Below are 16,347 nucleotides of genomic sequence, written 5' to 3' on the forward strand. Positions count from 1 at the left end.
AACATAATGGTGTGTATGCTTCGACAATTATTCTTGTCATTTGCGTCGGGATCCAATTTTATACTAGCCCCGTCTAACTTACAATTAGGGACTGACGTGCGGAGCGGGTTTTCGCCATCCCTAATTAGTTTACCGCACTGTCCTTAAATCCTCTAATTTGCTCTTGTGACAAATTAGCAAATCCATTATTTGCATTCGGTGAAATCAAAAATGTGTTATTACCTCCTTGGTTTGTATCTGAGCTTCTGCTAGATTGCATGCGCGGCCATTCCGTGTTGCTTTGCTCGTGACTTGGCGCTATAGAATATGAATTTCTTTCTCCTTGTCGCGCGTCGTGAATGGTGGTGCTAAAGCTGTTCCCTTTTTCAGACGGTACAAACGTTTGTGCATTTATGCTGTACTGACCTCCGGAATGATTATTGTAATTTGCCGATCGTTCTTTCGTTGTTCGATTTTCGCCTGAATTCTCTCTGAAATTAACTGTCCCCTCCTGACGTTTATTCTCCCACTGTGATTCATTTTCGCGTCTGTCTTGTCGCTTCTCGTTTCTACGACGATAGTACTGTGGTTTATAAAATCCGTTACCATATCGCTGACCTCGATATCCATTGTGATACCAATTACTTCCGCAGTTTTCAACGTTCAGTGTGTGAATTTGAGGTTGTTTGTGTCCGCTGTTCTGCCCTTCATTTCGGTTACGCCAGTTATTGTATAACGGTGTCTGTTGGTTCGTGTTCTTGCGCTCGTTAGTTTCTTTGTGCGTTACCGTTTTATCGAGCTTAACGAGTCGTTCATACGTTAACAGTTGTTCCTTGAAATCTACAATATTACTGTATTGCCGTCCACTAAGTTGTAATTGATAATTGAGTGGTAATTGCGAAATTATCATGGCAATAAACTCTTCGTCTTCCATACGGCAATCAAGATAACGAGTTCTCTCGTACATATCGCTGATATGCGCCTCTAAATTTTGAAATTTACGATTTTCGAATTTTTCAGAATGCAACTGTATTCGCAAATTGCTTTGGATACGAGTATTCCAAAATTGGGATATGAAAGCTTTCTGAAACGATTCGTATGCGTGTACCGAATCTTTCGCCAACTCCCACCAATAATATGCCGTGTTTTTCAAGCAGTGGCTAACGCATTTCAATTTTTCTGCGTCTGTTAACTTAAATGTGTGGCAATATTCTCCAAACTGATTTAAGAATCTTCGAGGGTTTTCATTACTTTTCCCTGAATATGTTGGAACGTCATCCAACCATTTCTTAGAAGGGTGGTGTAGTGTAAGTACCGGATCTGCTGACATAATTGCAGTACTAATATTCGCGGGATTTCGCTCGGCTTCTATCGTTATCGATTTGTTTACCGGCGTGTCTTCCTTGTCGGTATTACATTCGCTAGTGTGGTGAGTCGTTAGTTGGGGCGAGAATGTTGCGATGTGTCTGGATTCTCTTTCTATTTCCCCTATTTTCGCCTCTACCATATCTAACCTTCCTGTTAGACGCTCGCTTAAGTGTACTACTTTATCGTCAGTGCGTTTACTGAATATTTCTACACCTTCAATACGAGTGTGTACACTGGAAAACTTCTGTTGCATCTCGTGCTGTGTTTCAGTTAAGTCATGCCTGATTTCTGCTGTTTCATCTGCAATCCTGCCTAAAGTGTTATTTAAGACTTGCACTAAATTGTCTAGTCTTTCGGCGTTTTCTCGCTCCTTTTGTTCCCTTTCTAACTTCTCCTCCTGTTCTATACGCTCACGTTCTTGTTTCTCCCGTTCCCGTTCTAGTTTCTCCTCCTGTTCTTTACGCTCCCGTTCTTGTTTCTCCCGTTCCCGTTCTAGTTTCTCCTCCTGTTCTTTACGCTCCCGTTCTAATTTCTCCTTATTCATGAACTGGAACAGTGCATCTAGGGTAACAGTTGGTGTCGGCGGCGAATGACCCAACTCCATTTCCTGCTGTGACTCCATACCAGTAGTCTCGATGTGCTGTTCTGGTACTACTTCTCTAGGTTCTCGTTCAGGACTAGAGTCAGAAGTGTCATTGCTACCTCTCAAAAAATATGACTTCCTACCTGTGTCTGTCATCTTGACAAAATAAAATTACTGTCTGTATTTTTCAAAGTGTCTTGAGTTGTTCAAAAAAAGATCATAAAATAGTCCCTAACGTTGGCTTACACGTTGTGCGCCAAAAATTCTGAAGTGTTTTCAAAATTTTCCCTTTTCTTCTGTTATTTTTCAGACAGCTCCAAGGATGAGCGACCAAAATTTCAAAAGGGTGTGCCACCGTTGGGTGATCAAAAATTCTATAAGTATTTTCAGAATTACTCTATGGAGTATATTTCCTAAAATGCCAATATCTATAATGTAAAATGTGGTCTAGTTGGGCGCCGTGAAAACTCTATAAAGTACTAGTGCTGTGATTGTGTATGTAGCACAACTACTAACCTCTACAGAATATTAACTAAAATATGTCTTGTTATGTTGATAGTGAAAATAAATTATTCTCAAGTTGTATGTACTGGTGTAGTTTGACTCAGTGTGAATACCAAACAATAAAATGTCGTATAATTCCTTAGCAGTATGTCTCCTTCTCTTTGGTGTAAGTATTCTGACCTTAAAATCAACAAATATAAGTAATGGGTTTAAAAGCATTAACTTCTCTATGACTGCTGATCTCAGTGTAATAAAAACTAATTATTCTTTCAAGACAATCCAAGCTAAATATTTCTGTCTATCTGGTTTAACATACACATGATATGTAAGTATGGTTATCAATCGGAAAAATAAAATATAATGAAACTTTAACTTTTTACTAGGGTCAAAATCATGGTTGTATGGGTGACAATACTCTTTTGCAACATATCCAACTGTAACATGAAAAGTGACAGAGTCAATGATTAGCAAGCAACATACAAATACCTTTGAGACAATTATTCATGTTTAAATAGGTTTTTCATTAAACAAAATTTCAATATCCGTTATACTTAAATGTCTTTCAGAACTAATTACGTTTTACGTAATTGTATCACTGAATAATAGTTTGGTTATCAGTCAATATTTTAAATATTATTGAAACACATTTTAACTGGCAAATTAGTCTTTTCTTTGTTTTTACTAGCTCAGTCTCTTTCGGTAGATCAAACTGTCTCAAGACTTCTGGACCTGGGGCTATTCTTTAAACATTCAAGACAATTAATGACTTTAACAGATTTTAACTTTGATATCGTACATATTACTGATCAATGTCAGTTAACCAGGTCCAGTATGTACAAGCTACAAGTCTTTACGTAGTTAAGTAGTATTAAGTTGTTTTGCGAGTTTCAAATTAGGTCTTGATCGTAAACATCATAGTTTAAGATATCTTGCCATTAAAATAGGACAGGTAACTTCTCGCTGTTCTTGTTAATTCGGGGATGGGGCAAACAAACCTCGTCGCGTCGTTACAATACCAAGAGGCTGTGGAAAACCTCTCCGAACCCCTGTCTCTCCTCCGATGTTGCTGGTTATATCTCACTCTCCTCCGATGTCGCTGGTTGGGTCTCCGTCTCGATGCACCTCCTCTCGTGCTGCTGGTACTCCAGCAGGACTGGCGTCGGTCACCTGGAGTCGTCTAGAAGGATGATGTCCTCCGGTACACCGTCTACGATGCCGTCTACCGCTGTCGAACTCCTTCCATCTCGAAGATTGATAGTCCTTTTCTTCTTTTCTTCTTAATTCGTTGTTGATCCAGTTCTATTTATGCTGTTAGTCAAAACTTATCGTCGTCGTCGATTCTTTAGTAGAGCTTCGAACATCGGTAACTACCTCTTCTTCATTGTGTAGTTCCGGTATTTATTATAAAATCATCAATTTCACGTAGATTCTAGCTATTCAGTCGTCGTACCAATGTTTTACGTGATATTCTTACATTCATTTATGACTAAATCACGGAGCTCTTTCTCTCTAATCCTTCTCCCATGATAGTAGAACAGAAACTCCAGTTCCAATTTGTTTCAAACAGTCAAAGCTTTCTCTATTGAACACTCTCCGAAATCACACTGGAAATACTAAATTCTTTAAATAAAATATATGCGCAGTCGAGCGTCCAATCACATATACTCTTTCCTCAGTAATGACCCAAAAACAATATTAAAAGGTGTAAGCTCATTTCCTATTCGTCGCCGTTTAACAAATGTTTGCAAAGACATTTCATAAAATTATTACTTAGATAAAACATGAATATACTTAAAGAGTAAAACCAAATTGACCTGACCATAGAGATACAATACTGGTAAATATAATTCATAACAGGACTAAGACAAAGTCATAGAAGTAAGAAGTAAAATAATAAACATAAAATTCATTTCTATTGAGGGCTTATCAAATACCTCTATAATAGAAATTTTTTCTAGGAAACCTAATTATTTTTGTCAAGACTTTTTCTTGGTTTCCCTTACTTGATGACACACATAAATACTATGTAGCAATAACCAATCAATACTTACTAAGACTGCATATAAATACAAAAAATACTTATGTTTCTGATTTGTAATAGGTAAAACAGTTATTCTTGAATGGAATAACAAGATCACTTGACGTTCAAAAGGAACTTTCTTGAGACATGTCTTGTCTTCTCTTATTCATCTCACCACTTCAATAATAGAAGCTCCTGGTTTGATATAAACTTACTTGTGAAATGTAATTCCCGTCTGCTTTTTCGCTAGCCTATTCGTACAACAGGGTGTCTACAGGTCACGGAAGTCACCAAAAAGTAACTAAAATGAAGCGCTGGTCACGGAAGTACCGAAAAAGTGGCGCAATTGTTGTGGAAGTCACGGATTAATGTTTATTTACCCGTCGTACGTAACGTTTCGATACAAATCGATAGTTTGCGGGTGTAGAAATCGACATATGCGCATCGATAGTCTCGCGGAAGCAGACGTTGATATCTTCTAATCGATAGTGCTTTCCTGTTTGCTGTTTCCTTTGTCTTCGAAACACGGATGTTTGGATTTGTACGTAGATTTGTAATGGCTGCCGACTTGTGTTGTGTAAAGTGGCGTGGATTTTACTAATTATAACGTCATGTAGTTGTAATTCTTGTGAATATAAAACCGGAAAGAAAACGTTTTCGTTTGTGTGCCACTTAACTGAGTTTATAGTAAAAATGTTCCGTGCGTTATTTACCAGTAAATCGATGTGTGCTTTTCTAATTAATCGCCACTGCAACGTTTTAGCACGTGGTACTAAATATAGATCGGCCAAACGGTGTTTTCTGTAATTGGTGCAAAATATTTCTTGACTTTTATGTATCATGTGCTATTTAGGAACATAGAAGAGTTTGTTGTAACAAAAAGTTACAGTTAATTATTTACTTAAGTTCTGGAAATTCTGATTGACACGTCTTCACGTGTTTATGTATTTACATGTGTGAAATATAAAAGAAATGCCTGGAAAGTGCAGTTTCCAAGATCAGTGGTTCAAAATGCCTTGCGCAATAGAAGGAAATTGGACGTCTTGGCTTAGGCCTGTAGAAAAGTCACAATACAAAGCTTATTGCACTATTTGTAGAAGCGACTTTGGTATTTCCCATGGTGGTGTATACTGTGTTAAAGTTTATGAAAAGGGGAAAAAACATGTTCAGAAACTCCTGGAAATCTCTAAAGGTAAGCAAACATTACTGCCATTTTCTAAGAAAAATGATGCTCCATGTGTGTTGGCAACAGGCACTTCACCAATGAACACTGAAACACAGAATGACTGTTCTAGCGGAACAACTAATAGTGATACTAAAAGAACTGAATGTGCAGGTACTTCTGGCATAGGCCTAGGCAATTTCATTTTGAAGGATGACGTAGCAAAGGCAGAAATTGTTTGGGCTTTAAATAAAGTAGTTACTCATGGGTCTTCACGTGGCTCAGGATCAAGTTCTGAACTGTTTCCGTACATGTTCCCCGATAGTTTGATTGCGAAAAATTTCATGATGCAAAAGGACAAATTGTCCTATGTTATTACTTATGGTCTTGGACCTTATTTTCAAAGTAAACTTGTAGATGAAGTAAAAAATGCAAATTTTTTTGCTATTTCCCTTGATGAAAGTTTAAATAAAATTAGTCAGAAAGGTCAAATGGATCTGATTGTACGTTTCTGGGATGAAGATTGCAATGCAGTTGTGACCAAGTACCTGACATCAACATTTCTTCAACGAGCAACAGCAAAAGATTTGTTGGAAACTTTCAAAACTACTATGGCCAATCTAGGTTTGCCCCTAAATCACATTTTGCAAGTATCTGTTGATGGGCCTAACGTGAACTTAAAGTTTTTACGTGACTTGCAAGACAGTATTGGTAACGAGCTGGATGGAAATGGAAAGTCTTTTGATACTGGAACATGCCCTTTACATGTTGTGCAAGGGGCTTATAAAACAGCACACACTACAGTAGGATGGAAAATACATGAATTTTTGCGATCTGTGTACTATCTGTTCAGGGATTTTCCGGTTAGAAGAGCTGAATACACTCTGAAGACTGCTTCTGAAGTTTTCCCACTCAAGTTCTGCCAAGTTAGATGGGTTGAAAATTCAAGAGTACTTCAAAGAGCCATTGAGATGTTTCCATCACTTGTGAAATATGTCAGTGCAGTAGAGAAAAATCCCCCGAATTCTCAGTGTTATGTAAGAGTGAAAGAAGCCTTGAAAGATAAGCTATTGTTTGCAAAGTTGGAATTTCTTCTATCAGTTTCATTGCAGCTAGAGCCTTTTCTAACGAAATTCCAGTCCAATGATGCATTATTTCCGCTGCTCTATCAAGATACGTTGTCTCTCTTGATAGGCATTGGCACTCGCATCTTGAAGAAAAATGTGGTAGAAGACATCAAATCGGGTGTTCAGCTGACAAATGTTGATGTATACAATTCAGATGTCTTGAAAGCTGTGAGCAATATAGATATAGGATTTGGTGCCAAAGCAGCATGCAAAGACCTTAAAGAGGTTGTAGTGTTGTTGTTTAGAAATGAATGCAGGTGTTACTTACAACATATATTTTCAAAGTTTACTGTGAAGTCTCCACTCAAAAGTAAAATTGTTAAAGGAGCATCCTGTTTATCGCCTGAAGTCATCAGAAGTAGTCTATTAAGAAACTCACGCATTACCACTGCATTAGACATTTTTGTGTCAAATGGACACATGGCTCCACATGTAGCAGACTGCATCAAACGAGATTATTTGATTGTTTGTGACAATGCAGCTGTTAAAGATGCTATAGAGACATATGATTGGAGGTCTCAAAAATTGGATGCCCTTGTTTTGGAATTAATTTCTATGGCGAAGGTGGACAATGCTGCCCTGATTCAGTTTTGCAAGAAGATTTTAGTTATGTTTCATGGCAATGCTGCAGTTGAGAGGGGGTTTTCAGTGAACAGAGAATGTCTGGTAGAAAACTTGTCGGAAGCCTCTTTGATAGCACAGAGATGTGTGTATGATTCTGTTCATTCAGAAGGTGGAGTTAAAAATGTCCAAATCACTAAAAAAATGATCCATTCTGTAAGGAATGCATCTGCCAGGAGACAGGAAGCACTCAGGATGAAAAACATGAAGAAAGATGAGGAAGTAGAAGCAAAGAGGAAAGCCAAGTCAGAACTGAAGGAACTGCAAGCTACAAAACGCAGGATGTTAGAAATGCATAAGGAGGAAATGACCAGCATGGAGGATAGGATAACATTTTTGAAAAAGCAGGCTTAAAATTATGAATTATGTTTCTATCCATATCCACAGTGCAGAAACACATAGGCCTACAAATTTAAATATTAACTGTCAGTGTTTTTTGGCCAGTGTTGAAATTGTGGTCTTGTATAACAACTGCTAACACCCGGGACTATTAAAAGGTAAGCACATAAAACTGTGTAAAATTTTTTGTATATTTTGTTGCTTTTTCGTTATTTTCAATAGTGTATGTTATTACATAGTCAATAAGTTGCATTAAAAATATTCCTTTTTTCTGTGTGGTATAATGTGAAACGTTTCTGAAAACTTTTTACCTAAAAATGAAACGTGTAATTCGAAGTATCAACTTTTCTTGAAAAGGTCACCAAAAGGTCACCAAAAAGTCACCAAATTAATTTTTCTGTTGCCTGTAGACACCCTGTACAACCATAAGCACAACACGACATTGTTTTATTTCAAACTTGTATTCGCCGTTTGTTTTGGTCACATTAGTGGGCGTGTCCCAAAAAGCAAAATGACTTCAGCATCCACGCCAAACAACCACTCCCTAACTTCTTACTTACCTCCATGGCAGGAAGCGTCCCTCATGATGTATGATAAGATAAGGCGGTGAACGTGTAGCTTACGCTACATAGCATAAATTAACTACTGAAGAAAACAAAGAATTATTAACGAATTATATACGGTGTTTTGGTTAGAATAAAGTTTTACGGTCATTGTAAATGACGTTATTGTGAATCGGCGACAACTTAAATTGAAACATGAGTACTCAAACATTAGCGACGTTAATCCGAAACGACGTAAATCGGTACGACGTAAATAGAGGTCTTACTATATATATATATATATATATATATATATATATATATATATATATATATATATATATATATATATATATATATATACATACATACATACATACCTCTCACAAAATAACTTAAAAATTTTGAAAGGGCAGTAGTCTGCAATGCCACAAGTGTTTTTAATGTAGGTAACCTAACCTAAATAATCATTCTCAAGGGTAGATGCTCTTTATTTAATTAACCTTACCACTTTTAAAAACATTAAGCTATTGGTAAACTACTTGGCAGTATCTCAACTCTCTCTTAAGTGAATGATACAAAAACGTGTAAGGAAGTGGGGAAAAAAAATTCAGTTTGAAGCATAAATGTGTTGTTTTTCTTTCATAGAACAAGCTCTCCTTTAGAATTACTTTATAAATATGATGTAAATTTTACATACTTAGGGGTGCTAAATTCAGGTTTTTGAAGCAGCCTAATGGAAAATGGTCGGCACAAACTTTGTAATTTTGGTTCATGTGTTCCGGTCCTTGTTTTTTAAAGATTGTTACGCCTCTCCTTAGTGCGCTAATTACTATTAAGTTATTTCTTAGAGAAACTTCTAAGATACAAAAATTTGGAGAGAGAGAGAGAGAGAGAGAGAGAGAGAGAGAGAGAGAGAGAGAGAGAGAGAGAGAGAGAGAGAGAGAGAGAGAGAGAGAGAGGAGAGAGAAAAAAACTCTGAAAAAGAATTGGCCTGGCCGTATGCTGGGCTGAATAAAATGTCAGGGAGCAAAGAATTTAATTAAAGATAATTTAAAAAACTCAATTATTTAAAAAAAAGTGCCTATAATGCACATGATTGGCACAAGATATTGTTCAAAATAATCTCTTTGATTTCAAGCACTTATTTTTGGCAGCTGCAAAGACAAATAAAATAACTCAAATCAAACCTGTGTTAATCACTATGGTTCCAAATTATTTCAATAAATAATTTAAATGTGTAAATGGTAACTTAAATGTCATGTCCTTTGGAAAATTGAAAAATGACTTTTTACAGTTTGTAACTAAATAGCTGAAGCAGTTATACACTGCACAAATACCACCTGACATTGTAATTTTCTTAACATAAAAATAATCATAAACACACGTGTTGTCTCAAGCCGACAGAGCACTGGGCGATTGCCTTTTCAAATTTAACAGTGCGAGCTGTCCAGTATTAGTATCTATTGTATTTTGTAGCACCTTATGTTTTCAAGAATCCATTTTGGTGCTGTATTTATTCTTGGATACACGCGTAATCTCATTTGTATTTACTTATGAAACACAACCAGAAAAGGTGTAGTGATCTTCACTTAGATTTATTTACATGCTATGTGCATATATTATGCACTTAATTTTTTAAGCTGCATTGGCTGGAGTTATATATAGTAGTAAATTTTAAGCCTCAAAATGTAAATTTTTTTGTACTTCAAAAGCTTTATTAATTTGTATATTTCATGCAAATATAAGCTTTAAAATTTATTTTATGTTTTCCCAATACTTTTAGAAGACAAATTACTTGTTCGTACATGTAAAATTACATTTAGTTAAATTCAAGAGTTTTTTTGGCAGTCAAATATACAATATCAGTTTTATTGTTTTTGGGATTACTTTTAGTTCTAAGCCCCCCATTAAGTATGCTTTGCTTAAACTTTTATATTAGTAACAATAGAATATGCTCATTTTAAAAGCATAATTTACAAAATTGTTTACCTTTTCCCTCCTCTGCTCATGCACATTACAGCACAAGTCTCCTTTATACTGACCTGCTGTCCTGCTGTCACTGCACTAAGGTATCATTATTTTTCCATACTTCATATGCAGCAGTGGATACCTCATTTCCCTCCTATTCCTCGGCTTCTGCACTCCTCTTCCCCAGGTGTGTCACTGCCAGCCATTAGTGCACTCGAAAGGTGGCCACCCGACCAGCAATCAGGAATTCTTGAATTAACCCTTTAAAATGTGGGAGGAACCTGTGAACTTTGAATTATATGCTTGTCTAGCAAGTTGCGAACAGCTTAGTTAAAAACTACATGTCATGGCTACAAACTGCATCACTTGCACAGCTTTTGACTGTGAACTTCACTTCCGATGTAAAAAATAACACACCTGTCATCAGTAGTCTTCTTTTGCTCTGCATGTTTATCCTTCCTCCAGATTTCACTTACGGTAATGACTGCAAGCTCAACACAGTTTTTAAAAAAATAAAAAAAAACAGGAGAAACTCAATTTATGGAAAACCCTCAGTTGTACACGGAAAATGCTACCCTGTTAATTAATGCCGGAATTATATTTGTTATCTTTATTTCTGTTATTGCTAAAAATGTGTGCCAGACATTTAATTAGTCATGACTTTTAGTGAGAAAAAGCCTTAAGCAATACATTTGAATGGTCTCTTGCTGGAGATGCATTCTTGAACTATATACCACATTTTTAGCAACTGCCTACAAGACATTTTGAACAAAGCAGAAGCAAGATCTTTAACTATTGATTTATATTAGAGACATTATTCCCCACCATTTTTCGGGAGCCTACAGAGTACAGACAACTTGAGTCAGCGAAAAGTTTCATTCAAGTGATATGTCTTGCTATAAACCTACATCTAAGATTGACTTTTGTATAAATTATTTTATTAAATTCATATTTTCATCTTAAGACACCATGTTAATGTTACCATATTTTTATGAGGAGAAATACATTTACACAAATCCCTCACTTAGCAGAACTAATGCATTTCTCAAAATGTTAGTGTTAATCAAAATCGCATATTCTGAAGCATTAGTCTCTATAAATAGCAAGGCTAATTTACTTAATGTTTTCCGAAATGTGTAGGGAATTATTCTTTATGTAATATAAATGCTTAGAGTAACACTCATTGATAAGTATGCCACACCATTTATCTTTATAAACCTACCATTGAATATATTGTATGACAAATACAACACCGCGTAACAGGAGATATGTGGTTATGTACTTATCGTAAGTCAGATGGTTGGCTTGCCCACCTGGGCGTGACCTTCAATTCATGTTGCCTACCTTTCCACGAACTTTCCAAACTATCCTTTACTGGCAGTGAAATCGATATTACTGTCTGGATATTCACATTTTATTTTTCAAAAATTAAAGTATTTAATTAATTAAAAAATTAAATTGTATCACCACTTTGTTCACACCAATCATGTCAGGCCTGTGATTTTCGTTTTTATTACACCATTTATTTAACAACCTGTTCCATTTGAATTATCTGTTCATTTCTGTTCCGGTGTCTAATGTCAAATATATTCCCGCTAGTAGATACAACCAACAGCATCAAATGTATATAGCTACACATTTAATAGAGTCCTTATTTTGTACGATAGTGCGCACAGTTGACTTGCTTAAAACTAAAGTACGACCAACATAAGTTTGGCCTTCATATTCTGCATGCTGTGAAACTTCTTGTTTTGTCTGAAATACTTAAACACAATGCATTATGCTCTTACTTGGAAGCCATGATTCCGATATGATTCCAACTGTAGTTGCTTGCATACGTACGGTTACCAGGAGACGAATGGACATACATTGCTTTGTGTTTGTTTACGTGTGAGTTCCCTGTAATTGGCTAGACTGAAGTTCACAATGGCGCGGTCTGTGGCCGGGCGACAACGGTACCACCCGGCGGCATATGCGCGGACGTAAAAACATTTGGTCCTTTACACTCCATAGCCACAACTTAACTTGGCATAGCTGATGATCGTACAGCAGCCGATAGCGTAGTCAGACCTGCGCGCGCATCTCTTCCCCCTTCGTATAGCTAACTGTATGCCACGGTACATCTGTTGTTTACCAAGTTGAAGCAGGCTTTGTGGTGTTATGCCCGACTTTTTTTTGCTTGTGGCGATGTCGTGCTAACTGAAATTTACAGACATGCTTTTCAAGATGGGGGCAGTAAAAATACACTCGCGCTAAATGAATTTGTACAATTTGAAGACATGCTAAGTAAGGGATTGGTGTATAAATAAGTTTCCTTTTTATTTATTTTTTATTTATGTGTTAAATTTGACACACCAAGTTTTATTAGTTCTGAACACTCTATGATTCAACTTTTATAATCCTTGAAAAAACCTAGAATATGATATCACTTAGAGCATGGCAACTTATGCACATGTTGGTTGGGAAGGGGTTCGTGATCAGCGGAGCCTGCTGGCTGTGGGTTCACTACTGGAAGATGTGGTTGGATGTGGTTAGTGTGTGGTTGTTTGGCACGTGTTATCTAGGTCTGTGTATTATTCTCAGGTACTCTCGACTGCTATGAGCGACTTGTGTTGTTGCAGCCATCGCGTTCTTCGATCACATTAACCTGGTGTACGGAACCATATCAGAGTTCTGCACCATGTCTGGCTGCCCGGACATGACCGGCCCTGGATACAGGTGAGTTCTCTTGCACCGTAGTTCCGCTGCTCGTCAGCGACGGCCGAGGGAGCTTGGCATGCTAGCTGCAGCCTTGGCATGACTCATGCCTCTCTATCATCTAGGAGTTTTTATCTACTTTTACCTGTACATTGGCCATGCTTTCTTTATTTAGCTCAGTGTGGTCACGCATCCTTGTAGTGAGCTAACATTTCACGAGCAGTTGGGTTTTTTCTTTCACTTCTCAAGTAAATTCTGTATTGCCTGTGAAAAATGATCTTGATGATAATCTGCCCTGATTAAACTTTCTTCTACATGTAGATTTCATGCTCATCAAACTACGCTGTTTTGTCTGACTACAAAATTACATCCACATTAGTATTGCCACTGTGACTTTGCAGCAATCCAAGCCACTGCCCTCTCCACTTTCTAAATAAGTTTATTAAAGATTTATTATGTTTCCTGATCACCTTCAATGTCTTTTGAGATTTTTTGATAGCATGTAAGTAACACCTGTTTATTCTTTTCAGAATTATTTGTGCATTTGTAGTGTGTTTTATGATAATAATTTACATTGTTTTGTGCTTTTTTGGTATTTGGGATTATTTACTGGTTTTATGGTGAATAAGCCACTTAATGTTATATTTACCCTTTTGTTTATTTTTTTTATTATGTTTTTATGCACTTTCACATATTTTAAAAGTATTTTTTGTCATATTTATTTGATTCGAAAATGTGTCGATACAGGGATTTTTCTTGAAGGTTTTAGAATTCAGACTGATGCAATGTTTTTATCTATACTTAATATTATAAAGCTGAAGAGTTTGTTTGTTTGTTTGTTTGTTTGAACGCGCTAATCTCAGGAACAACTGGTTCGATTTGAAAAATTCTTTCAGTGTTGGATAGTACATTTATCGAGGAAGGCTGTAGGCTATATTATATTATCAATAACATAGGGATCCTTACTAAAAGTCCAATTTAGAATCTAATGCGTTGGAGGGGGTTAGATACAACATGCAGTACACGTACAAAGTGTGTGTTGACAAAGCCGCAGGCGCTAGAAGTTTATTTCCTATTGCCTATTAACATTGTTGCCACACACTAGATGCCTTATCATTCTTAATTTTCCCATACAAGTAAAAAACACCCGTGTGATATTAACAACGAAGCAATCAGTACCCTCATAAGAGTTCAATTAGTATTTAAATACTTTTTATCACTTTAAATCGCAAACCTAAACTATTGTTTTTTTTCCTCTCTCTGTGTTTAATTTTTTTTCTTTTACTTGAATTATTTTTATTATTTTTAATTAATTTTCATTTTTCGGACCATCAATAATTTTTCTCTCCCGTTACAATTCTGACAAGGACTTGTGTGTGTGTGTGTGTGTGTATATATGTATATATAAAAGCGAAATACCACTCACTGACTCACTCATCACGAGATCTCTAAAACTATACACCCGATTGACTTGAAATTTAGCATAGTTACTCATTTTGTGATGTAGACGCTCACTAAGAACGGATTCTGCGGAAATCCGATCCCAAGGGGAGTTTCGGGGGCGTAATATATCAAAATTTTCAGTTTTGGGTTAGAAATCACCATGGCAACGGCTGTTGCTTTGTTGATGCTTCATTCGTCTCTATGGCAACGACTATTTCATTGTTAGTGCAGTCCTCATCACCGTTGAAATTTTGCGGGTACTTCGCCTGCATGTGGACAGGATTTTGCATTGTTCATGCCTTCTGCGTCTCCATGGCAACGGGCATCGCGCGGCAGTGGCGTACCCACAAGGAGGGGCATGTATAATGAGCGGCGCAAGAGTGATCTGCCTTTAGACTGCCGTAGCGAAGTACGGGTACATCAGTTGTACGTTGCGTGCACGAGTCGGGAAACCATCGGTGCTATTCATTTTCTCTCCGGTACATTATACAGCATTGTAATAAATTTTCACTGAATTTTTTTTTATTTACCATTACTGTAAATGGGAGATATGGCTTAATTTTTTTCCATTAGTATAGCCGTGCGAAGCCGGGTCGGGCAGCTAGTCAGTTATGAGTGGAGAGACAGACAGACGTTGCTTGTGTGTGGAAAAAATCCATTGTTTGGTTTTAAATGCTGTTTCCATGTGCCAGTATTGGCTGATATTTTACTGTTCACTTTTGTAATTGGTTGGCAATTGTCACATGGACACCCTTCGTTTTCTTGGAAGAGAAGGGCGGCCATGGAGTTTATCGGCATCTGTATGAGGTTCTTAGAGTTTTATAGTTGGAGTTAGGGTTCTACCGTTTATATTTAACATTTTATACTAATCCCTCACTTAGCATATCTTCAAATTGCGCAAATTCATTTAGCACGGTTTTAATTATACTGCCCCAGTCTTGAGTAGCACATCTGAATATTTCAGTTAGCACAAAATTGCCACATACAAAAAAAAGGCAGGCATAATGCCTCGAAGTCTGCTTAAACTCTGTTAACAACAGATTTACCGTGGCATATAGGGGGCAAGAGATGCATGCACAGGTCTGACTATGCTATTGGCTGCTGTACAAACATCAGCTGTGGAAAGTTCAGTTGCAGCTATGGAGTTTAAAGGACCGTACTGTTGTCGCCCGACCACAGGCCGAGCCGTGATGAACTTCAGTCTAACCAGTGGCAGGGAACTCGCACGCACAAACACAAAGCACCTGCAGTTAGAACCATATTGGTATCATGGCTTCCAAGTGAGAGCGTAATGCATTGTGTTCAAGTATTTGAGACAAAACTAGAAGTATTACGGCGTGCAGAATGTCATGAAGGCCACACTTTGTTGGTCGCATTTTAGCTTTAAGTAAATCAACTGCGCACAATCATATTAAATACTTAAGGACTCTAATCAAACGTTTGTATAAGTCTGATGCTGTTGGTTGTACTAGCAGGAATATATTTGACATTAGATACCGTAACAGAAATGAACTGATAATTCACATGGAAAAGGTTGTTGAATAAATAGTACTGTGAAAAATACATCATGGATATGACATGATTGGTGTGAACCAAGCGGTGATACACAAATAAGCACTTGAGTATTTTAAAAATTAAAATGTAAATATCCGGAAGTAACATCGGTTTCACTGCCAGTAAAGGATGGTTTGGAAAGTTTGTGGAAAGTTACGCAACGTGAATTAAAGGTTACGCCTGGGTGGGCAAGCCAACCATACATAAGCACCTATCTCCCGTTAGGCGGTGTCGTATTTGTCATACAATGTATTTGTGGTGGGCTTATAAAGATAAATGGAGTGATATATTTATCGAGTGTTATTCTGCGCATTTATATTATGCAAAGATTATTTCCCTACACATTTTGTAAGACATACAGGTAGAATACTTAACGAAAAATTAAGAGACCAGTAAAAGAAAACTACATGTGTAACTTTGGGGAGTCAGTCCCGTAG

The 16,347-nt window shown here is 37.0% G+C and overlaps 1 protein-coding gene across 1 annotated transcript in view; it reads left to right on the forward strand.

Annotated features, from left to right (window-relative positions):
• The window catches only part of LOC134531604 (MOB kinase activator-like 2), a 97,309-nt gene that overhangs the window by 37,887 nt on the left and 43,075 nt on the right, over nt 1-16,347 (forward strand). The window contains exon 3 of the mRNA XM_063367347.1: nt 12,838-12,934. Coding sequence (XP_063223417.1) covers nt 12,838-12,934 — 97 coding nt within the window. The remainder of the gene's footprint in view (nt 1-12,837; nt 12,935-16,347) is intronic.

Source organism: Bacillus rossius, chromosome 5 (assembly GCF_032445375.1).
Source record: "Bacillus rossius redtenbacheri isolate Brsri chromosome 5, Brsri_v3, whole genome shotgun sequence".
NCBI classification, from domain to species: Eukaryota; Metazoa; Arthropoda; class Insecta; order Phasmatodea; family Bacillidae; genus Bacillus; species Bacillus rossius.